This window comes from Triplophysa dalaica, chromosome 4, assembly GCF_015846415.1.
Source record: "Triplophysa dalaica isolate WHDGS20190420 chromosome 4, ASM1584641v1, whole genome shotgun sequence".
NCBI classification, from domain to species: domain Eukaryota; kingdom Metazoa; phylum Chordata; class Actinopteri; order Cypriniformes; family Nemacheilidae; genus Triplophysa; species Triplophysa dalaica.
The window spans coordinates 8,154,443-8,180,548 of NC_079545.1; the positions used below are offsets into that span (position 1 = coordinate 8,154,443).

Here is a 26,106-nt window from a genome sequence, read left to right on the forward strand (position 1 = left end):
TTTTGTTATGTGTTTTAAATAAAGTTTAGGCAATATGTAACTGTGTGTGTGGCTGTGTTGAGAGACGTATCAGGGGCTAATCAATCGGGACTTAGGGACGATCTTTAATTAAACGAACAAAATAATTATTTTGCAGACAATTCAGATTTTATTTGAATACTTAAAGATTGTAGTGTGTGTGTGTGTGTCTTAGTCGTGTGGGTTGTTTTAGCTAAGTGTAGCTACTGCCTAGCAGTTAAAAAAAAATACTGGCAAGGGCTGAGATTTGATCTAATCTTTAACAAAAATGTTTGTGGGTTTAGTCTTTAAAAAGACTGTTGGGGTTTTGTAGTAAAGGCCTATGTAAATCGAGATTGATAACAGACTAGCGAGAGCTGGCACAAGTGAACTTGGCAAGAGACTAGACTAGAGTGAATGGAGAGCTATGTCTTGAGTCAATTTAAATCGCAGTTATTTATTTTTGTATTTTGAGTGAGTGAACATTTACATTTACAACCCGCTCTGCAAGCTAGGGCGGGAACGGCGGCGGCCATGCGCATGCGCGATTCATTTGCAGCCTGGACGCGGAGGGGTGTGTGTCTCCTCTCTGCTCTGAGTGCTGCGTGAGGCTACTGAGAGTCTGACCGCCTTGAAGTGCTTTTGGACGGGAGAGGGGCTAACGGCAGCACCCGCTGCTCGTTGTGAACAGTAGGCCTAACTGCAGAGTGACTCGTGCTTTCGAGTCTCCAAACACCACAAAAGTCTCCAAAAACAACAGTAAAATTCGCTGGATTTGTCACATTGACAAAAACAAGTCGCCAGGAGGATGATTTGTTTGTGTTATAAGCAGTGCTTGAAGTGGGGGAAAAGGTGGCGGTACTCTCTTTGCATTGGCAAATCATTACATTTTTACAGTGAAAAACAAAACTTGGAGATATTGCTGTTACAACAATTTAGTGTTTTTTATTTATTAACAACATAAATGTATTTAAAAATGTTTTTTTGTGTGCGTGGCTGCGTGTATTTCACAAAAACTAAAGGAAAGATTTAGCTGTAGCCTATATTCTGACTAGTTTAGTCGTTTTATATATATATAAAGGCTATATATATATAACTAAATAGGACCTCAGGTTTTATATGTTTGCAATCTCTGAAACTTCCGCCCGTCATAAAAATTAATTCTGATGGTTCAATTTTCTGCATTTTTCGCATCCGTAGCAATTATTTTGAGGGTTGTTTTTGACAATTGAGAGCCACCAAATGACGAATATGAAAAAACGAATAAGACAGTTTCGGACTTTTGAGGCTTGCGCAGCTTCTCGAGGAGAAATCAAACAAATGAGCGCCGTTTTCTAAAGTCTATGAGCGCAGCACACACAAATAAACTAAATTGACATAGTGCAGTTAAATGTGGTGATTTTATATTTATAACTTTTGAATGCAGTTCAGCAACATGCATCACACGACCTGACGACCAAGAGAGCTGACAATTGACCGTCACTTAATTTACCATCACCTCACGATTGAAAATGTGACATTGATTTCATATGACAGTTCAACAAACAAGTTATTAATAGTAAGTCACTTACATTTTTGACGAAATAATGACTGTTTTGGTCTATTTTAGCAGCGAAAATAGATCCGATGAATCCAAACAAAGATCACAGCATAGCGCATCTCACAGCAACAATCAATCTTGTTTTGAATGATTCAGTGTTTTGAACGAATCGATTGAGTCATGGATTCAATGACCCATGCACAAACATCTGTCTCATTCTTGATGAATCGGCCGTTTGAACGAATCGTTTGAATGAACGACTCAATGACTCGCTTAATAAAACCGCTTTTCACCTGCATTTGCGCTCACTATCCACAAACCAATCAAATTTGTTCAAAACTCTTTTTTTTTAAATCAGTCCAAACACATTTTAATTTTTATTCAGGAGTTATGTATATACACAACTATAACTTTTTATGAAAGTAGTTTAGTGATAAAAAAAATGTTAAAAAAAATATTTTTTCAGTTTTTTTTTTCTCTCCCATCCTGTAGTCTACTCGCGCCCCCCCGGGAGAGTGTCCCCCACCGGTTGAGAACCAGTGCCTTACTCTATCTGGTTCCGCGCCACCTGTGTTACTTCAGAATTGTCATGCTCGAACCAGTGCGCGGGGCTAGAGAAATAGTTGTTGATATTTTTCAGTGGAGGTAGTGTTCAAACTGTCACAGATAGATGCATTCCAGAACCTGGCGTCAATGACAGATGTAATCTCAGTAACAAGGGCATTTCAGTTCTAACACTTACATAATGAATGCGATTCCCTCTCATATAACAAAATTGTGATTTTAATTCATGCCTCGTTTTAAATCTATTGTTCACCGCTGTCCCTCATCTCACAAAATTTTCACAGATTTTTCCGGTTTCTTTAAAGTCCCTCCGGCCGAAACGCTCTGATTGATAGAGCTTACCCAGTCTGTCGTGATTGGTTCGCTGCTTCCCATGTGTCTGAAGATCTCCCACCCATACCATATCAGCAAGCTTCCGGTTCTCAGATTGGCGCGCAGCTTAGTCAAACATTTACAATCTTTGATGACCAAACATTACTCCCGTTTAGGCGTATTCCTGTGGGTGGAGGTTATTCGAAAACTCGGAAAAGTGACATCATATACCCGGGAAGTAAAGTGTTGTTGTCTAATTCCAGCCTGTAGTCTCTGTAGTCCTTGAAATGTAAATTCTGTTAAAGACAATATCTCGCTTGCCATTGAACTTTGAGCTTTGTAATTTTCCAGATATTATTCATGTTCTAACGGCTGCATTACACACTAACAATATAAGAAAACAGCGACCATCACAACCGCTAAAACTACACTAGATCATCTCCAGACCATGCAGAGATGAATTTAATGAGGTTTGTTCTTTTAAAAGGAGAGATAAAATAAATATATTAAAAATAAATATAATACAATATAGAAGAGAAAATAATAGAATGAATAAACAATGTACTGTTGGTATGACATCAATGAACTTGTTTGATTCTAGGTGCAAATAATTGAAATAAGGTCGCAACACAGGGGCAAACTCATCCATTTAAAATTTTCACATACACCGTGAATTGGTTCTCTGAGTCACAGATTTAATATGTATACAAAAACATGTTTGCTGATGTTACCATGATATTGTGTTTATCAGCACTATGGGCAGATTTACATTTACGCATTTGGCAAATGCTTTTATCCAAAGCACATTTTGCATTATACCCTACATTTGTTTCCAAGTATGTGCAATTCTTGGGATCGAACCAATTACCTGGGCGTTGCCATGCTCTTACCACCGAGCTACAGGAAAGCAGTACAGGGCAGATAGTACAGGATAAGAGTATGAGGCTCAGAAAAATACAGATGGTGCAAGGGTACGACCACTGGAAGAGTCAGCTTAATACTCACAGTGACCAAGAGACGTATGGTGAAGAGCGAGAAATTACAGAACTCTTTGTTGTGCTGTTAAATGCTTTCATTGACTCAAGACAGTAAAAAAAATGGCAAAATAACAATGGCTGTTTTTTGAAAAACGGATTCCTAAAACGTTTAATACGTATAAACGATTCCTAAAAGTATATTTAATGCAGTGCAATAAAAACTGTTTTAATTTTCCATTTTTTTTTACTCTCTGGATGGCTTAAACTTTATTATAAAAAAATTCCAAGGTTCAATTATTTTATGAACAGGTGACATTTTTGCATCATCATCTCCTTAGGAGAATATCCCAGCTCACTTTCCAACTCCGTGCATCCAGCTCTTCTGATGTTGACGGTGAAAGACCATAAGTAAGAGGACTCAATGTACGGTAGTACACAAACACTGAACAAAGGACTGCAAGAATTACACCAACAAATGACTTCCGTTGAGCTGGGGACCTGAGAAACGGCATAGAAGAAAGAATAGTATATTTAAAGACTTATTTAACTAATAAATACTGGTTTAAAGCCATATATTTATAAAGTGCAACGAATGAAAAACAGATTCTAGTTTCACCATATCTTTTACCTCAAAACATAGATGTATAGGTGCTCTACAACTATAGGTATCTGCAAGATCTTGAAGGTAAGTGCTGGAAGATAGTGGTACAGAAACAGAGTTTTCTCCATTAGAAAGAAAGGCAAGTAATTAACTGCCCAGCCTCCACCGCACACTACACCAGCCAAAACCAGCTTTTCCCAAGAGTCTAGAAAAAAAACAAAATTGGGGTGGTTGAAACAGATATTTATTTGTATTATTTCTTTGGTACATAGAGTGAGCTTTGAATAACCACCTAACCAGATTTTTCATTTTCAGAAAGTTCCAAAGAAAAGTTAAAATTTCTATGATTACAAAATAAACTATAGTTTATTTAAAGAATGAAAATATTAGCCATATCTAGGCAATAAGAAATCACTTAGAACACACTAACAACTGCATATTGACACACCGAAGCTCTTTTCCAGCATCATTCTAAGGCAGCTTTTCAAAACAGATTGCATTAGAGGCTGTTTTCACCATACATATCATGTTTATTAATATTACTGTTGCATTATTTTGTATTTAATTCTGTGTCCTTCTAAGGTTGGTTAATTAGAAAAATTGGTATGCAGCTCTAGAACTAACATATAAGGCTCCATATTTGTTTGAAAAAGTCAGCAATGTCTCTGCTGTCTACTGCTGCTATAATCAGGCAACAGGAGCAGCAGGTGACACAACTAGGGCTGTGTCCAAAATACCCCTCATACCCTAATATAGTGTACTATTTGGAGGGACATCCACTTTTACTGGACATCATTGAGTGCACTCATTCAATCCCATGATGGATCATAATCTTGAGGCTCGATCTGAATGAATTCCTGCGTCTCTGGAATTCATTCAGCAGCGCTTCCACTGTCCAAATTTAGTCATTCGTTTTCACCCGCTACTTAAAGTGGATTATATTAGTGAACTAATGTAGGAAATGAATGAATGAGGGTATAGGGAGTGATTTCAGACAGACCCTAGGAATCCTCCGTAGCTAGATTTTCTCATTTTAGTTCGTTTATTTACTTCGGAGACTGTGTCCTTAGAGGACCAAGTCTTTTGTCTGCAAAGACTGCATCATTCAAAGGTTGCAGGGTTCAACTAAGATGCAGCTCAAGTCACTCCAAATGGACAAGCAACCACAAAACTGAACTTTTTTTGCATCTGTTCTAAAACTCCGGTCACATTAGCGTGTTAAACTTACAAAAATAGTTTCTCAAGCACATACCTTCAGGAATGTCCATAACTTTTCGTCGTCGTCTTAATAAGTAGGTTAAAAACAGAAGAAAATACACAGCCAGTGCAATTTTTGCGATAGTCCATGTAACAATATTTCCAATCAACTGAATTTGTGCCTGTTTTAAAAGGTAAAGGGTTAATAACTTCTACAGCCTTTTCACAGCAAAGACAATAATAATTCATTAATTTAATATATGTTGACATACATTGCTTGAAGTATGTAGCCAGTACGCAATGTTTGTATCCAAGGTGATCCATTCTATAGGTGATGAGCTATATCTGTGTTCGGACTCTTCATTCTTCACTGTTAGCATCTTCCACTGTAAATCAAACATACTTACATGTATACATTTTCTGACACAGGCTCTAAATGTCTTTTCTGTTAATTTTCAACAACACAAGATTGTTTTATATTTTATATTTACCTGCAGCTCAAGAAATTTAGTCATGAAAGTGAGGTTTCTATTGATGTGATTGTGTGTAGGTGACTTCAGCTCTAACTCCCTTTCCTTTTGTTCCTGACCTGCAGAAAAGCTTAATTAAAAATATAGACGCTATAAGAAATATGTGAAATATGTGGTGCATTTTCTAACTTTTTCCATAGCGATGCTCTTCCACATTCCATATGCCACTCTGCTGGTAGCCTTTATTAATCTTATCTCCAACCACCTCCAACTGTTTGAAACCCCACTCTGGCAGAGAAGTACCACTGAGCTGCAAAATATAAAACAATTGTTAAAAGTAAATATATTTTCTTTAAGTCATCTATTTGTACTTAAACTATTGATTGTGAATAGTTGAAAGAATGCAAACCCTTGGACTTAACATTTTTCTGTCAATCCAAAGACATTAGGGTGGGTAGTGGGTACACATCAAGCCAATGCCGACAAAGTAGCTGCAACAAGAAACTGACTGTGGAGATTTCTCACATTGACTGCATCTGGATCCATGATACACCAGGCTAATGACGGCCAAGTAGCACATCCGTTATCTTTTCATATGAGTGGTTGGCAGTAGTTGGAATTTGTAAATAAAATTTAATGACTGGTGGTTTATAAAACGACAACAAAGCAGTGACTTGCTTACCGGTTTAACACAAATCTAGCCCTCCACATATGAACTTGTGAGATATCTAAAATGTATGATTTTAAAACATATTGGAATGAGTAATGCAAACAATGAGAAGAGCTGACTTTCTTAGTTTGCTTGATTTGTCACCTCCCTTTTTCTTCTCATGCACTGGTTCAGTATGCCAAAAATATAAAGATATGCTGGATCAGTCCAAAAAAGGTGACAGGGACTTAATATAGGTGACAGTTTGGAACACAATGAAAAATCTAAGTCAGACGAGACTCAAAACCTGCTTGACCATCAGCTAAACATGTACAAACTGCTTCTCGCAACTACATACCTTTGAAAGAATGGATTATCTGCATTTACCAGCATAAAGAATAGATACACAAATAGACTGTGAAGAACATGGCTAAATAAATCATTTTTAAAAGTCCAGCATGACTGACATTTAGCAAACTGAACGTCAGAAAGGTCCTGTTGCATGATAGATTGGATCTTTATATTTTTTTACTCGACTTTGTTGTTTACTTTTTAAAAAGGCTCTCATGAAACTGGATTTAACGGCAGACGTCTAAAGCCAGAAGACACTTTACGACTAGATAAAACATTTTATGCCTGGACTCAACAAACAAGATGACCGCCAGCCCACAACATCTAGTCATCATGGCTGCCACCCCAATGGTCCCAAGTCCGGTGGTCCCAACCCGGGTGTTCCCAGAGGCTTCTGAGTTGAGTCGCCTGTCTACTATGCTTCATGTGGTGGCTACAGCTCAGTGGTGTGTTTGGGCTGCACATTGTAGTCATGCTCCTGAGCCTAGTTCGGTCCACGACTCCTCTCCTGAGCCAAATCAAGTCTAAGAGTCTGTTTCTGAGTCAAGTCAAGCCCAAAAGTCTGCTCCAGATCTCATTCTAGTCTAAGAGTCAGTTCCTGAGCCAATTCCAGTCCACGAGTTCGTTCCTGAGTCTGATTAAGTCCAGGAGTCTTTTCCAGAGTTAAGTCCAGTCCAAGACTTGGTTTCTGGTCACTATCAAATGCAGAAAAGTTAATTCATTCAGTCACAGCGTCAACACTAGATTATTTTAATGCTCGTTCTCAACTTTTCTGAAAAGAAAACACCACGTCAAAACATTTTTAACAGCTGACCAATGACAAGCGTGTAGCGAGACTAGTCGTTTCCTTAACAACTGAAAATGTGAATGGTTGAGCAGGATCAAGCAAAAAAATAAAATGGCGGCCGGTTGGAGCATAGTTTTGTATACCTTTGAAAGCATTTCTAGTGAGAATTAGTTAAAATCTTACTGATTACCTATGAGGGCCTACATGGTTTAACTACTAACTAAGTTCTATTGCATTACAGTCCTTCACATTCACTACACACTCAGGGCTCTGGCAAGTTGGTAATACCTAGAATTCAAAATCAAGTGAAGGTGGTAGATCCGATTCCTATATAGCGCCTACACTTTGAGACAGTCTTCTGAGTGCTGTGCGGAAGGCAGACACACTGTCAGTTTAAATCTAGATTAAAGATGCATCTATTCAACCTTGCATATTCAACCGTGCAATCTTGCACTTCTATAATAAAAATTCCCTAAAGGATTGTTAGGCTGCATTATTTAGATAAATCGGAACCAGGAACACTTCATAAAACAACTGATGTACTTGTTGCAATAAAGAGTGAAGAATAATTATCTGCTTTCAGTTGATCTATTGTCATTGTTCTGAGGCTACCAAAGTGAGCAAGATGCCATCCGTTACCAGACGGTAGAGCTGAAAGAGAGAGGCAGCGATCCGAAAAGTATGCACTACAAAACTGCAACTGCAATTAGCTATTAGAATTTTAAGGAATTCTTAAATCTATTATCTACCTTTACACTTTGTTAACCTTCTTTTTAATTTAGCTAGTGGTTGAAGCACTGTTAAGCTTGTAGTGGTGCAGCAGTATTGCCAGAGGAGAACTGGTTCCCCTGGTTGGGTCTTGGTTCTCCCAAGGTACTGTATATTATTCTCCACTGGAGTTTGCTCTTTTTTTTGCCCGTCGGGTTGCTGCTGACATCAGCATTAGAATTTAGAGTTTTGTACTTTTTAATATGACTTTAAATGTATCATTTTGTGTGAAAAAATAACTACTCCATATCGGAATTTATAGTCTATATAATGTGTAAGCGATGTTCTCTTTCTTGTGTGTGTGTGTGTGTCTGTGTATTTCTTCTGTGTTTTTCTGTGATACAGTGCTGTGTGTGCATATGGGTATGTATCTGGCATGTGTATGTGTCTGGAGTGAGTGTGTTAGTGCCTTGTGTTTTGTGTTCCATGCCTGCAGGTTTGTGAGTCTGTTTCAAACGTGTGGGGTTTTTGTGTCTGTGTTTCGTGCATGTGTGTGTTGTGCCCCTGTGTTTTTTTGCATTTGTGCTGTGTGAGCTTGTGTGTGTATGTTATTTACTTATACTTTTTTTAATGTAATGTATATTGTAAAAAGCGCTATATAAATAAAATTTGAGTAGACTTAATCTGTGTTGGCTTCAGTCTGTCTGTCTGTCTAACTCCACAATTCAGTTTAACATCATCCAAAGTCTTTTTTAAGTGTTAAAGCAATACATTTCTAACATTTGTATTGTGTTTAGATACAATTCTGGAATTTCCTGTCCTGTCTATTAACCAAAAACCCTGACAAAGTTGTTTACAAGAAACACAATTTCTTTATGCACAAGTTCAAGGACACACATATTTCTTTCTCTTACAGAATATTATCTTCTACAACACACCTTCAGAACAGCTGAAGTGTTGACGTGAACTAGTCGCACCGATGATAAAATCGTCTTCCAGGCCTCTCTGTCAGCCTCCCTGTTCAGTATGTCCTAAAGTGCAGAATGCATCATACAGTAATTTCTAGATAGTGATATAAAAACATAACATAGACTTGTGAGTCAAAAGCCTTACCACTCTCCATAAATTCTGAGCTGGCATAGACACATTAAAATCAATATAACCAGAGACTTCCTGCGAGTGAGGGGTCATGGGAGCCGCAACATCATGCCTTGAAAAGAAAGCACAGTCACTTATGCGTGCTACCAACGTCTACAGAGTCATACAATATCTCACAGAAGTGAGTAAACCCCACACATTTTTGTAAAGATTTTACTATATCTTTCATGTGACAACACTGAAGAAATGACACTTTGCTACAACGTAAAGTAGTGAGCTTTTATAACAGTTTAAATTTGCTGTCCCCTCAAAATAACTCAACACACAGCCAATAATGTCTAAACCGCTTGCAACAAAAGTGAGTACACCAGTGAAAATGTCCAAATTGTGCATGGAGTTCACCAGAGCTTCACAGGTTGCCACTGGAGATCATTTATTTTTAATCACAACATAATTCTCACAGTTACAACTGTATTATTCCATTGTTTCCATTGAGTTTACTATTATTCTAAAATGTGTAAAAATATATAGATAAAGAATGAATGAGGTCACTTGGCTGTTGCGGTGCATAATGAATCTGACAAAAAATGTCACTTGTTCATTGGTTTACGCGTTTTTTGCTTGGGCGCTGAATGCATAAGCATTTCATACTGGCGGCGTCTCTGGAGTCGCGGCTATCTGTCTTCCACAAATATAACTTACGAGTGTGAGCAACGGGAGATGGTGAGAAAGCGGAGCATCCTGTGTTTTCCACGAGTTTTAGATGTGAATGGCCCCTAAACAATACACACCTTTCGCAAGCATTTTCAAATTAAGCCTACAAGCCAAAATTAGATACCATGTAATACCACAGCAAAAACTATTGACCAAACAAATATAAAGTTCAAAGGTTATTAAAGAAAAGTAAACAGTCAGTAAATAAGAAAAATCTCTTTCTTTCGGTTTGCTCCATTTATCAGGGGTCGCCACTGCGTGGAGTCATTAAATATGAACAAATGAACAAAAAAATGACATGCTATAGAACATGATATGAATAAACATAAAAAATGAACATGGCTTTAGGTTTTTGGGCTTAATGGTGTTAAGATACAGATATAATCAAATGCAATCATAATTATTACAATCAGTAATCTGTAATACGATCAGATAACAGAACACATTTTCTTCACATAACTGACTGTTTTCCAGGAAACTCGTCAAGTCGGGTATTTTTAAATACTTTTGTATGCATGTGTACCTTCAAGCACAAGACACAGAAAGAAAGGAAGATAGAGGTCTGAGGCGCGGCCTGATCAAGCAAGTCATAAATCCATCAACTGTCTCAAGCGTCTTTCAAACTGGCTATCAGGCACTCGCGTGAACCTTGAGCTGATATCTTAGTTAGACAAAGAGAAGTTAAGTGACGATAACCATCATCATTTCTTTTTACTTTAAAGTGATAAATAGGTATTTACTGTTAACGGGAGAATGACATTGAAATCAAAAGCACGAAGCAGATGATTAAAAAGCAGATGTACGCAGAAATGGACATATAATGGACGTATACAGTTTACATACGACCGGAGATGACAGAAAAACATACTGAAAGCAGTGTTTTCTATTTCTGATCAGCTGCAAGGCAGCCCAACTCTGTATGGCCTGCTTCACATTTCACGTCTAAAACCATGCGGAAGACGTCAGCCGCACCGCTTTCTCTTTTCAAATGACCTGCGCGCAGCACTCCAAAAAGAACTATTTCCATCTAGAAAAATGTGCGCGCAAAATTTCAAAGACTTTTACCTTTCTTTTTTGTGTATTTCAGGGTAAAAATGTGTGCACATTAGTTGTTAATTAATGAATATAACATTGGTAAATCTGTTAATGCTTTCTTTTAAGGTTCTTCTGTATAAATGCGCTGCTTTTTTCATCTTAAACGTGGTGTGACGCAGCACTTCTCATCAGATCTGCACAACGCAGACCAGAGGAGTCACAATGTGAAAAACACTGAATTTTCCACTTCGTTTTTTGGGTCTGTGGCTTTATGGAGTTACAAATCTGATGATGGTGGATTGTATTACGTGTTCAGGTAGCGAGATGTCATTCCGTGTAGCAGCTGAATAACATCACCATGTCTGACTGGTTTGGGAGGGCTGTTTACCACTAGACTGGAACTGAGATTAAAATGTAAAATTAATAAAATAATCTATATAATTGTGATTACTAAATGGTAGTACAAAATAATGTTATAGTTACCAGACCACACCTTTCAGGGTCTTTAATAATCCACCAGTTGTTGACATCTTTGAAAGCATAACAGGTCACCTGCTGTTGGTGGGAGCTGCCACGGCCATTTTCATACCTACAAGCAAAGATAAACAGTTATGATCTATATGAAAATGTACAGATGGTACTCAACCATCGAAAACACTGTGTAAGTGACCGAGTATGTTGAGCGTTGAGCACAGAAGACCCATCATAAGTGAATATATGGTTGTTTATTAAACTCTACTCTGCATGCTGCGACATACCAATTGCTAAACAAAGACAATACATGAAACACAAACGCGCTAGGGAGCGCGGAGAGAGATAGAGGGAAAGAGAGAGAGGGCATGCCAGCGAGGCAGGTCTTCAACAAAGAGGCACAAACTTAACACAGCTATTATATATATAGAAATGGATACTTTGCGAGCTGTGCTGGAAAATATCCCGTATGCGCGTAGAGAGATTGAAATGTTTAAATGGTTTCAGAATGAAGTCCTGCTTAAATAAGTTCCGGGCTCCACAACCAGCTGTATGGCTTGGCCAGGTGTGCAAGGCAGCAGAAGTCCATTGTTCCTTCTTTTCCCCCAGTGGGGGAAAGGCAGTCTCCGAAGAGATGCCACTAACCAGGTCAGAAAGAGAAAAAAGCCAACCCCAGTTTTCAGAGCAGGGTCGATATATTTAACTTCATGAGAGGGCATTCCAGCCTGAGTTTGACTCTGCCAATCAGAGGTGAGCAGGGAAGAGGTTCTTTGTCCACTCAACAACTAATTTGTATCTTTATGACCTCTAAATACCAGTCCAGATTATCGCCGAAGTGTTATATGGTCACACAAGGAGGAAATCAAAAGGCAAACATTTAGGTACCAAATAGGTCAGATTTGAATCGCATTAAGTCGTGATTCATTCGGATGTATCAATACAAGCAAAGCCTGAATCAAAAATACATATTTACCAGTTACAGATGATTTAAAATGGCAAGAGCGCCAACATATAACAGAGATAATTACAGAAAAGGACAGTATAGTGTAGTTTTGTCACAGAGGTTTCTCTGGATAAACTACATGTCTTAAGTTCCAAGTTGGCCCTAACAGACAGACTTCTCACAAAAAATATTCTTCTCACTTCATAAAATTAAGGTTTAACAACTGTAGTCATGTGGACTAGTTTAATGATGTCTTTAAACTTAACTTTGTGCTTGAGTGTATGTTGCATGGCTGTATGTGTGGAGTCAGACATCTCTATGATCTCATCAAACCTATCTTAATTTGTGTTCTGACGATGAACAAAGGTTTTACTGTTTTGAAACGACTTGAGGATTAGTAATTCATGACAGAATTAGTATTCTAACCCTGAACCAACCATTTAACTGTAGTTACACAACGAGACACGATAATTTCTTGTTTCTTGTTTTTTCAATATTTAGAAAAAAAAACTTTCAGATACATTTGTTGACCATCATGCTTGATATTCAGTGTTAATGTATTCAACAAAAAATGGCCTTTGTCTGTAGAAGCATCATGGTCAGGTATTTTTCATAAAACTATAATTATATACAGGAAAAATAATGTGTATTAAAAGCATGTGGTTTAGTGAATTGATATGGTTTTTATCTGTTTTTTGCATAATTTGTCAATAATAATTAAGAAAACAAAGGTGTTTTCAGCATATGTCCCAAAGAAGTTTGCAAAAATGCTTTAAATTTATATTTTGAGATAACTTAACTTAAATAAAATATAATTTATTTTAAAATATCCCACAAAATTTTTTACATTCCATCTAGGTATTTAATATTTCTCATTCTTTGGCAGTTACACCATTTTACATTTTCAGGTACCTTCAATCTTCACCTTTAAAAAAATGGTGCAAATGTTTTTGTAAGTACACAAAATCAACATTAATACATTAAGTACATTTTTAAATATCTAATACATTATTTTAAAAACAGTTTTTAAAAGAGTTTTGATTTTCTCATCTTGCCAACCCTGTTTTGTCACTGACCCATTTATATTCTAAGCTCATCAGATCACATAGTTGGTAAGTTATAAGGTCTGTTGTGAATTCAATCTTTTATTGGTTCATGAAACCCCCTTCTTCAGCTAAAATCTACCTCTGAATCTTTTGGAAAAAATGGGCATGAACGCTGTCAGAAGAAGTGTGGGGGATGGCCAGGATATGTAGCCAGCTCTGGGCATCGGTGGGCTGGGCCCAAATAAAAGTCTGTCTTGCCCACCCATTGAGAATCAAATTAACACACAAAATGTTTATATCTTCTATTGACTGAAAAAAAAACGTCACTCTTCATTCAAAGAGCTGCTTTAGTTTGTAGAAGAGACGCATTACCAAAACACATTCATATCAGAAAAAATTTAAACACTTTTGAAATGGTCTCCAAATTTGAAATTTAATTAAAAAAAATGTCTGAGGCTATATACTGTGTGTGTGGTTGGGGTACATGTCTACCCAGGATGTCTGTTAGCCCACCCTTCTGCACCTGGCAGGATTAATGTAAAAATATTAATATTTAACGTAGTTTAAGATAAAACAGCAACGTAAACATAACATAAAATGAAGGGGGATGAATACTTTTGGAAACCGCTGTATATTTTGAGCTTGCGGGTTTGTGTGACAGCTATACGCAACGTTACCAATTTAGCAGCTTGTTTAAGTGACTTGCAGGCAGCACTTTGGGTGGCTTGTGCAGAGCATCTAGCTGTTTGTCCATGATGTGCATTTCAGTTAGGTCGTATAGGGAGTCACGTGGGCGACCTTATCCGGTGACCAATAACAACAGACTGGGTCAGCTTGAATAATCAGGTGTGCATTTCCAAAAGCATTGATACCCAACTATGGTCGCATGTTCTGTAATTGATAGCATAGTTTAATAATTCGGTGTTTTCTGAAACCATCATTCAAACAAACTTTCCCAAACAGCATCGCAAAGTTGCATCGTTGGAACTACAGCTACAGAGCTGGGTTTAGAAGCATAGTTCCTTATTATGATGACATGTAGACTTACACAGTCCAATGAAAGTAAAATGATTACTTTAATGTGCCCTGCAGTTGACTCAATCTCTGCCTATGAAAGCTTTCGGTTACATTATAGATGTCTAGCCTATAACTCTTGTTGTGTGTTGCGATAGGGAATCACAAAATGGAATCGCAATAAGGAATCCATCACTATCCCTTTGCACAAACTGTCCCTTTGCGCATCCTAGCGGTAATATAACCAACAAGTTTTATATGTAAATGTTTTTACCTGCCCCCTTTGCATTTCTGCTGCACTCAATGCAATGATATATGGCATTCTGGTTGACGACCTACTGTGACTTTTAGGACTACCTTCTATATGGAACCTAGCACTTTGTGAAAGCTTGCTGAATGACGATGACTTACCTGACTGGATAGTTAGCTTTATGGGAATGGAGCCAGCATGGAACAGGTTTGCTGGACATAGTGCGGAGAGTAACCTGGGAACCAAATGCAACCTCCAAAGGCTGCCCCTGAGTGATCCTGGCTAGACCACCCTTAATGACGGAAAAAGGGGTAAAAAAGATACATATAAGATGCATTTACTCCTGTGTAAAGCTTTCTTGTTCAGATACATAACTCAATTATTGTATAGTTATGTAGGTAAATGGGACATTATATAAATGCTTACCTCCAGGCTTGCCTGGAAAGCACAACTCATCATCTGGTCATGTGGTCCACTGCGGTGAAGGATGGTAAGATGGACGTAGAAAAATCCAATGTACATGAGGACAGGTAAAACCACAAGGGCCAAAAAACGAACCAACACTTGAACTGCTGCCGTGGCCTTAATGCAGAGATACAGTAAACACTATTAGAGCCTCAATAGTTTGTAATATACACTAGAATTTGAAATATCTTACTCACAGTGCTTATTGTTTGATCTCCAAGAAGTTTCCAGGTGTGTACAACTGCCAGACCAAGCAGTAAAAAGTACGTGAACATACCCATATACTTGACTCTACATAAAAAAAGAAAAGAAAAACATATCAGTGCCACGACTCTCAGTGCATGTTTATTGTAATACTGTCAAGTTAATCTGAACTTTTACAGGTTAAATGTTCCATGTTAAAAAAACTCTCAACATAAACTTTAGCTCTGACTGTACATACCCAACTGAAATTGCACAACTGACCCCAGACATGACAAGCCAAAACCACTTAAAAAACGAACTAGAAGTAATGAAAGGACATGACAAACATCATCATTAAAGTCACAGCAAGATGACAAGATCAGAGACTGACAAAGCAAAAATTTGCATACACATCTTACTTGGGCGTGTTGTGAAACCGAAGGTAGGACAGTACAGCTAGCATTAAAAAAAATATTAAAACAGACTCCAGCAGCATGAAACGTGACTGTACAATCAAGGAATTTTCTGTAAGAATAAAACAGCAGCATTAAACAATAAATATATGTCCATGTTATGTAAGGGTGTAACGATATTTGAACGCAACGAGATAAACCACCCATGGTATGAACAGTGGAACCCTAAAAGCCCTGGCCACTGCACACAAGTGCATTATTTCCCAACGCCCATGTTAACTGTCTTAGAGGATTCAAAGCTCACAGCTCTGAAGCAGCAGTTCAGCCATTGTTGCTCACGGTCAATAAAGTGATGACAATGTATCATTACTGGCTGAAATCCACATGGATTGACACAAAAAGGTAAAAAAAAATGCCTCTAAATTCCTATTGATATATGAGTTGTTAGAAGATGACAATATTTGGCTGAGATACAACTGTTTTAAACTCAGGAATCTGACAGTGCAAAAAAAATCTAAATATCGAGAAAATGGCCATTGAAGTTGTTAATCACGGGCACTGTGACTCACAAAAATAAAGTTTTTATATATTTAATGTAGGAAATTTCAGCTGTTGTGTTTAGTCCTGAAAAGGGTTATATTTTATTTCTGTGTTGTCCTGCACTTAATGAAAAGTCATGTTTTTTAATCTGGATACACCATGGATTTTATGGTGGATGCTGTTATATATCTATCAACAACTCGCAAAAAACATAAAACAGAGAATCACAATGATGAAATAAGCGTTTCAATAACCCTTTTTAAATACTTATTTCAGAAATAAATTTAAAGTTGATTTTAAATTTAATCTTACAACCAGGATAAGGTGCTTCTAGACTATTGTTTCTCACTCATCATTTCCCTCTGATTTTAGTTATGGTAAGTTATGGGTAAGCTATGGTTAGGGTTTGATGTGGGTTTAGGTTTTATTTATAAAAATGTTGTCCTCAGGTCAACAAAATATGTTGCCCCGAGGACATCAACCACTTGGCAAAATAAGGTTGAGCTGGGATTAGTAGTCGTATGACTTCCTAAAACATTTTTATCAAGGTTTAACATACCTTAACAACGACCAGAAAAGTGCATATTTTTGTCAAGCCTTACTTGTAATAAATACTAGCTCCTGTTAAAAGAAAGAGCCCTTGTTAACTTTCTCCCCCATAAAAGTCCATTATAAGGAACAGCTTAGGCTTATCAAAACGAAACAATGACCACAGAAAACCAAATTTCAATTAAACCTTAATTTCAATAAACAACAGATACTGTTACAAGAACAAGCACTTATTCCAGGGATACGAAAAGTCTCATGTTAAGCTTGTTCTCCTCCATAGAAGTTCATAATAAACAAACCAAATAATGTTTCTCAAGGCAGCGACAAACTGAGAACATTAAACTTTTCTGTTATCATGTTTATGTTTGAAATCATAAACAAATGTATTTAATTTGGTTTTCCATGGTCGTTGTTCTGCGTAATGGAAAAGTTTTGTGTTGGTAACCAGCTAGAAATTTAGTAATTATAAAATAATGTTTTGGGGAGACATGCAGCACAACTAATTTTACATAAATATTTTAGAGACTTTCTGAATAACATATGAATCAATGACACGGACTCAGAGTTGGAATACATTTCATTTACTATATGGATAAAACCAACATATTAACACAACATATCAAATCGTGTTCAAAACAGTATACAATCATGTTTAAAAACATTCATATGAGTTCAAATTCAAATTTTCAAACGCTTAACTTTAAATAACAGTTGTATAAAACATATAACATACAATTGTACATTCAAGACAGAAACTTAATAATTGCAGAAGCTTAAATATTATACAAATTACTCACCCTGTAGTTGTTCCAAACCGGTATACAATAATCTTTTGGTGGAACACAGATAAAGACATTTAGACGAATACTTGTAAGAAAACAGTACTTGACTACCATAGTAGGAAAATGTACAATGGTATTCAAAAGTGCCCAGGAACTGTTTGCTGTCCTACATTTTCAAAATATCTTATTTGGTGTTCAGCAACAAAAAAAGTTGTTTTCCTACAATGGTAATCAATGGGATCCAAGAACTGTTTGAAACGGCAGATAGTAAGTAACTCTTACCTGATAAAGCAAAATTTCCATTCAGTAAAGAATTCAGTCAAAAAAGCGTTTTTACCGCTGTCAGAGCCCATTATGTCAGACTATAAATAAAAAAAACGTTACATTTGTTTTTCACAAGCATTAAACGACAATGGTGAAATAAAAAAAATGCCTTCAGGGAATCGACCGGTCCTCCTGTCAGACGCAGCTCTGCTGTGCACGCACGGTTCTAAACTTGAGCGTGCAAGATGTGCACTGTTATATTCCCATACAGCAGAGAGCGGCCTGCATATATAGCGGATTCAATATCTCCTGCTTATTTGAGTAACAGATTTACAATACCCGGACCAAAACGTTTTATACACGCATATTTAAATGGAAAGTGACATGTAAATCATTAATGTAAATCAAAGTTTTGTTGGTAATGAAATTACATGCCCATAACGTGGCAGTTATGGTACCCATAGGTCATGTTATTACCAAAAGTTAATAATATAGTAAGATACTGGACCATCTTTGGTTATCTTTTAACGTCAGGAGTTCGTATAGGCCACTTTGTGAATTGGTCATGTAATGCTAATGAAATGACGTGCCTGGGACATGCCAGCTCGTTGATAGATGGTAAGTCATGAAATTATCCACAATGACCAATACATAACATAACTGGTACTTCATGTGTTAGCTGGGTTCTTTTAACAGGAGCCAGTAGTTATGGCAAGTATGGCTTGACAGAAATTTGGGCTTCCCTGGTCGTTGTTTAGGTAAATTAAACCATGTTGAGCGCAGATTCAGGTCCACAAGAACCTTTTTTGCAGTCAGCAGAGACTCGCAGTGAGGAGAAGCCAGATGCAAATAGAAACGAGCCATGAGATACAGGTTGCATGCAGGCACGTTTATATGTATAGTTTTTAGTATATTGATGGCTGTGCAATATTGCCTGTTCCGCTGGCAACAAAAGGATCGGCTTGGAATTGGCTAGATCAGTGGTCCTCAAACTGTCGTACACATACCACTTGTGGTACTTGAAAAGACCCCTAGTGGTACCTGACACGACAGGAAATTAAAAACTTCTTCATACCTTCCCAAGATGGAATTAGTGTATCGTTACACCCCTAATACTATGTATAACAAATACAGAAAAAGCCATCAGAGAATGAATCTGACAGATAAGGAGATTACCCATAAGGAATAGCATTGATGCCCCTAATGCTGTGAAATGGGAATATCCAAGCTCTACCACCAGTAGATAAACTAGTGGCAAACACAAGGAGCCTGCAATGGCAGGTATGACTCTCAGGCTCCAAACAGGAACATTACTGGTATATTCTACAATGGACATAAATAAAAGCATTAGTAAAGATAAATGCAAACAATAAAGGCTGTGTTAACCAAAGCAACAAAAACCGTCAGCAATTTGCTGTATAATAATGAAGAAATATACTAATATATAAAATAATAAATGAATAAAGTTGATCACCTGCTCCAATTCTATTCCAAACAAAGTTGCCATCAAATCCTCCTAAATATGCTGCCCAGAAAACAATAAAAACCCATACATTAATATACTTTAAGTGGCATGGTGTGTAAACATGTTTTTCTTCATTGATCAAAATATAATTTAAAGTTTCTCACCTCCTAAAGCTAATATCATGTGGCCTAAGGGTGGACCACTCTCATCAAAAAAAAATTCTTGTTTCATGTATAGAGACAAAAACTGCCCATAATAGACTTCATCAAATCTTTAACATAAAACACATAGAAACATTTGTAATTTAAATCAAATAAACAGTTAATATGTTAAAAATAACAAGTTAATAGAGACTTACACTACAGCTTTAGGGAACTGAATACCATACAGTCTAGTCAACAGTGCAAGCGCTGTTACTGCCACCAGCAGCAGATTGATCTCCACTTTCACAGTGATGGGCAGTTTGAAACACTGCATTCTGCATCTGGTAAATCAAACATGTCAAAACATTTTATAAGACCATAGTAATAAAAATGCTGCTGCGGTATGTCAATGGTGTTGCCATTACAGTACTGGCAAATAAACACTACATACACATACCAGTGAATGTTGGTGTAACTGTTTGAGCATAAACAACATCTGTAAAGTCTAAATCATCACTGGTCTCACGATTCGATTATCATGTCAATGTTTCGATTGGATATCACAATGCATCGCAATGATTTTAATTATAATTTTTTTCATTTTACTGCCTGTCACCCTCACACTTCAAAATTGCAGGCTTCTGGACATTTTCATGTGGGAATTAACACCCAAACAGTGTCAGTGTGCTATTTACAAGCAGTATTAGCTAATGTGAACCATGCCTTGCAAAACAGCAGTGTTTCCCATTCATTGATGAGACCATGGCAGGACATCATATTATATTTTTGTTTATAATGTTAAATTCTGCACCGTTGGTTCGACACATTGCCCTCTCGGTTGCCTCAGCGCACAAACACGTACGAGTCAAATCTAAATAATGTATCAGTATTCACGAGTACAAAGATGATTTTAAGACAGAGCAAACAGAAAATATTGTACGTTAGGATCATTAGGTTTAGCTTCTTATTTCTATAGCTAAAATAGCAGTCGGCATTAGGAACATTTGACAAACACAATTTCTGTCATTTAAAATTAGCAGCGTGTCTACACATGAATAAAATATGCTTTTTTATGAAAATTGTGTTGGTGGTATAGAGCCATATTGCCAAACTTATTTCTGAAACCCATATCAGATGTAAATCTTTAGCACTTCTGAAACTTATGCAAAGTTTCATGAGTTTGAGCATGTTTACACTCTCAAAATGTGATTCATTTTGGAGATCATAACAAACAGAGCTATTCTTCACACCATCGGTGCTCAGGCCATAATTAACAACATCTCTTTATCCAAATTTCCATCAAACGAACATAAAAAAATCAAATATATTCTGAATAAACCATTAAAAGCAAGTTACCGGCCTTAACCCAATAATGTCTGACAGTAAATCCATGCAAAAAAGACACTCTTCAATGCAATTGATAAAAATAAATCTAAATTTTCTGAAGACATTCTTCTTTAAAATAAATAATTTTTTTGCAAATTGACCCACATTTGATTTTTGCTGACTAAAAATGTGTACAGTTTACTCATGAAGCCACATTTACATCCCCCATATGTGAGGACTGAACCACATGGGGCCTTAAAGATGTAGATCCTAAAGAAAAGTTGGTCAAGCACATGAATAAAAAAATTGAATTTGGATGATTTGACAAGGAATGACCCTGCTTTGAAAGCTTTTCTGTGTTATATACCTATACTGTGTCTGCACATATAGTATATCTAAAACACATACGATTTTTTAAAGTTGAGCTTGCAATTGTCTCCTGATCGATCTGTTTGTTTTATTAGCCAACTCAAATTGATAAGGTAGAAATGATGCTACTGTGATTGCTGTTTAAGAAACCAATCAGAGCTGCAGCAATATTCTCTCTCTTTCACTGAGCCCCGTTGTGTATCAGCGTGTTGCACACTCCATGCTGTGGTCTACTTTGTGCTTTTCTAAAGGGATGGGTATACTTTCCACATCCATCTCACGCACAAACTCGTCCGCACAGCTTCTTGAGAATAGTCAATCGAGGATAAGCGCATATATACGAGTTTGACACCTGTGCAGAACGTCACCGAGTTGACTCAGCCGATTAAACTTTTTCACACATGCGCTGTTGTACGCTTTCCATCCGTGCGTTCTCAAATGATGGGCTGGACGACCGCGGACCCTCATGATGACGAAAATTACGTAATGTGGAAGGCACGTTGATGCGAACGGATGGACTATACTTTGGGCTTAGACCGGACGAGATTGCACACACCCGAGATGCTATTTGATTAGACTTTGAACTTGAGCTCGATACATGAGAGTTGAAGATGTTAAGCGGTGCTTCTCGTCCATTGCGCACTAACATTTTGAAGTCATGATGAACTGTCTCGGATTCCAATTATGTAATTTTAATAATCATCATTAAATGATGTTAAGCTCTTTATGGAGTTTGTGCTTGATAGAATCAAGATGGAAGCAATGAATCAAAGTTAATGGATCATCTTATTTTCTTATGCACGACACTGTTTCAGTGGGCATTCACATAGAATGCCTCTTTCTATGCCGCGGCACTACATTATCATAATTTTTCAATAGAAATGCCCTAAACAGAAGCGTTTGGATGTTTGTGTGCATGTTATGCATAAGCGATAATGTTAAATATTTATTTACCATCGCAATGGGATCGCACACCTTGCAGCTGATCAGCAGCACAAGTGTAGCAATTGCAAGTTCGCATTATGTTATATTAAATATACTCACAAACATTTAAAAAAAACAACTGTGTTCCCCTCATATCTTCTCAATTTAACAATATACTGTGATGTGTTTTTAGTTTGAAATGTTTTTCTATATGCTTTGATGAGAAATAAGGGTCATTAAAGAGGATTGACAGCGTGATGCGATTTCCTCCCACATAACGTTATCTAAACTAAGCCTTTGTTTGATGATTAAAAAATATGATATCAGGAAATCATGAAGCCATAGTGACTATGTAAAACACAAAAGACATCACGTGGATGTTTTAAACAATTGTTACTATTCTGCTGTTCTGAAATAAAGCTCTTCTGATTTTGTTTCAACTATACAACTACTAATTTCTGGGTGGATGCTACTTACTCTTGAAGTGCTTCCAAGGAAAAAAAGTTAATGTTGAGCCCTCTATTTATTTGCTTAAATATTATGTATGTAAGTTACCTTCGCACGCTATTCAATTGTTAAAGAAGTCTTAACTTTGCAATAATTATAGCGGATACTTTCACTGTCACCATGGCAGTATAAAATGGCATTTTAAATGAATCAACAGCACTATTTCTTCTCTAAATCAGTAGAAAATGTGGTATAAAAAATATCTCCATGTACCGGGAAGCCGGTTTAAATCTTTAAAACACTGTCATATAAATGTTTGGTCATACCACCCATACTATATTACGTATATAGAGCAGGGAAAGACAATGGAAATGCGGATGCCATCAGCAAACCGACAAGCAGGAACACATCTTCATGCTAGATAAAGAGGAGAGCTCAATAACAACGTCAGAGCACATCAATCACTGAACTACGAGAGATCCTGTCCTCTCTAACACACGTTACCTCTGCTCCGTATCATCCGTCACCAAATGGCCTGGCTGAACGCGTCGAACAGACGCTCAAGGAACTTTTAAAGAAAAGCTTAGGGGATAGTATGGAGACAAAGCTTCACAGAGCATTGTTTAATAATTGGATACCACCTCAGTCTACAACGGGTTTTGTCATCTGCAGAAATGATGATGGGACGAAGAAGCTGTGGTGCACTCTCGACAGAATACACCCTGACCTTACCAGGAGCACCATAATCAACATGTAAAGTCCAGATATTTTGAAGGGGGAGATGCTGTGTATACCAGGATTTTGGGATATGGACCAAAATGGGTGCAGGGAGAAATCACATGACCTGTATCTTACAAAGTAATGCTGGAAAATGCTCAAGTAGTGCATCAACATGTGGATCAGTTGTTTAGTCCACAACGGGAAGAGGTGCTAAATTTGGAAACCGTGTCTCAAACTGTCACTGTGACTCAACCAGAAGAGAGGGTGGAAAGGACTTAGGGGTGCTCCGACCAGGATTTTGGAGGCCGATCCATGATCACTGAAAGCTGTATCGTCCTATCCTGATCACAAGAGCTATTTGAAGCGCGCGTTTGGCAAAACTGACCGGGCATTTGAGAGTAAGATAATGAATAGGAAACCCACACCCCTTCGCCATAGCCTACCTACTGCCGCTCACAATCACGTTCAGTCCATATACGATCACATTCTGATGAAAGGAAATTATAAAACAGGGAATTACAAATCACCATTATTGTAATCCGTCGAAATTAAGGATTTCCTTCAGATTTTTGCATCACTGATATAAAAATCACTGAGAATTTTAGGTTGACGTGATCTCTGCAGCGGAGTGCTACTTGAGCTGCTGAACTGTCCCGCTCTCTTTTAGCACTAGCTAACTTGAGAACTACTCATATTCCTTTACGTTACTAACCTTCATGTGTCAATTTATGAGGAATATAAAGCGTGGATGTGACAATTCTGAAATGGCATTTAACTGACCATGAAAAATTATGCACTAAAAATAAAATAAATGCTTTACAAATTTGAAGAGAGATCTCACATGGTAATTTGAACAGGCAAATGTTAAAATCTTTGCTGTTACCATAGCAAAAACTGCTGTTAAAAAAAAAAAAAATTCATGGTACGGTTGAAATTTTCTCGGAATTGCCGTAATGTATTGTCTTTTTCACACACATTGTAGAATTGCCAGACCGGTGAAACCATGTTCGAAAAAAAGGACTCATCTGATCGGCTTTTCTGGATCGGCCTTTATAGAGACCGCCAATTATACTTCCCAAAGTGATTATGGGTCGATTGTGATCGGCGACCAATCAATCGTAGCACCTCTAAAAGGACTGTAAGCTCTGATACCACAGAACCAGAATCTATAATTGCACAAACAAGCCCTAAGTTGATCCCTACTTAAGAGACAAAGCAACCTGAGAGTTCACAGATAGGAGATTCAAGACGTTCAGGAAGGAACTTAAAGACTTTGTGAAATAATCACATATTGTGTTAACATGCTTTGTGGAATGTAATATCAAAATGTGTGTTTGGAAGACTTAAGAGGAAGCTTTAAAGTAAGGGGAAGGATGTTATAAAGGTAATGGGAGGTGCTATACCTAGGAATAACCAGCAGAGGTCAGTGATGGTGTGGGATGTTAAAGGCACTGTTAGAGGGAGCTGGTATGGGTATGTGAAGTGCTGTACTGAATGGACGTGTCTGTTATGTGTTACTACGTGAACTAAGTAAAGTGATAAAACGGAACTTCGGCTCCCTTCCTTAATACAAGATACAACATATTTCAATTTGAAGTATTCCCTAGGACGTAAGGGTGCTCGATTATGACAAAAATCATAATCCTTGTTATTTTTGTTAGTATATAATCACGTCATCTCCTGCCTACTGTTCTGCCCTCTTCATCTCTTGTAGAACTATAGTTAGATTTATTATTTTTGGAATCACTATAACAGGATGGAATTACACTGCGGTATCGTTTAAAACACTAAAAAGCTAACGTTAGTATTATCTATCCGGTTAATGTCATTAAACTGTGTTCAAATGACCATTATGCTTTATGTTTCAAAAACGTTTAATCAACTAACACTATAGATTGTGAAATCAAACATTTTATTTTGACTGTTTTTAGCATACAGCTACCCGGTTAGCCTGCTAGCTTTACTGTGTAACTACAGTTGCACTCACCCTAATTGTTACGTAATATATTCACAAAGATCGGTAACGTGCTTACATAAATAATGGTGTAATACAATCAGTTATTCTATTATATCTGTTATTATTATTAGAAGTAGTAACGTTAGCAATATTGTGGTAACAAGCCAAACATAACAATTGCTCAACAGCACAATACAAAATTCACGTATTAGCTAACGCGACACTGAAAAAATACCATCATTTGTAATATTAAATTAATAAATAAAAAAACATTCTCACCTGTGAAAGGTTATCCCACTTTTATTTCTTTAAAAACTAGGATTTTAGAATCAGGCCATACTGAAAAAAATGTGAGTGACGTAAGCAACTGAAATGTCGACCTGTGGAAGGCCAACAGGGACAAAACGTGTGAAACTAGCACGCAGTTTACGCGTTAAGGAATGAATTGTGTTAACGAATCTGAATCTTGTTTCAAACGACGTGTTAACCCGTAAATTACAAGTTAACATGTCACTTTGTTCATGCACATTGGACCACGGAGCTTTGGTACCACCTATTGGTGTGGCGGTATTGCTCAAACAAAATGAAGCAAGAGACCTGGGCCCGTATGTTTAAAATTTTACAAAACTGCTCTTAAGAGTAGTCTTAAACTTTGTATAAAGAATCTAAAAGCAACATTCAGTAAAGTTTAAGACTGATTCTTAAATTCTGACCTAAGTGTTGTAAATTAAGGACTAGAATGACTTAAACAAAAAATGGCCACACTTGATCTCTGAATTAGCAAATAGGGAGCCTGCAAGAGTGAAGTCACAGCAGTGTGACACAATGAATTTAC

At 37.2% G+C, this 26,106-nt stretch overlaps 1 protein-coding gene across 1 annotated transcript; it reads right to left on the reverse strand.

The window, feature by feature from the left end:
• Window positions 1–3,018: 3,018 nt before the first annotated feature.
• On the reverse strand, window positions 3,019–25,708 carry pomt1 (protein-O-mannosyltransferase 1). Its single transcript, XM_056745955.1, has 20 exons — window positions 25,551–25,708; window positions 19,744–19,869; window positions 19,550–19,656; window positions 19,395–19,445; window positions 19,097–19,243; window positions 15,792–15,897; window positions 15,632–15,691; window positions 15,387–15,480; window positions 15,151–15,306; window positions 14,886–15,016; window positions 11,494–11,589; window positions 11,309–11,401; window positions 9,267–9,363; window positions 9,092–9,184; window positions 5,848–5,968; window positions 5,680–5,777; window positions 5,461–5,574; window positions 5,244–5,370; window positions 4,019–4,196; window positions 3,019–3,888 (listed from the first exon to the last, which is right to left on the reverse strand). The coding sequence occupies exons 2-20, from the start codon at window positions 19,860–19,862 to the stop codon at window positions 3,717–3,719; spliced, it is 2,160 nt and encodes a 719-aa protein (XP_056601933.1). The 5' UTR covers window positions 19,863–19,869; window positions 25,551–25,708; the 3' UTR covers window positions 3,019–3,716.
• Between the last annotated feature and the right edge of the window lie 398 nt (window positions 25,709–26,106).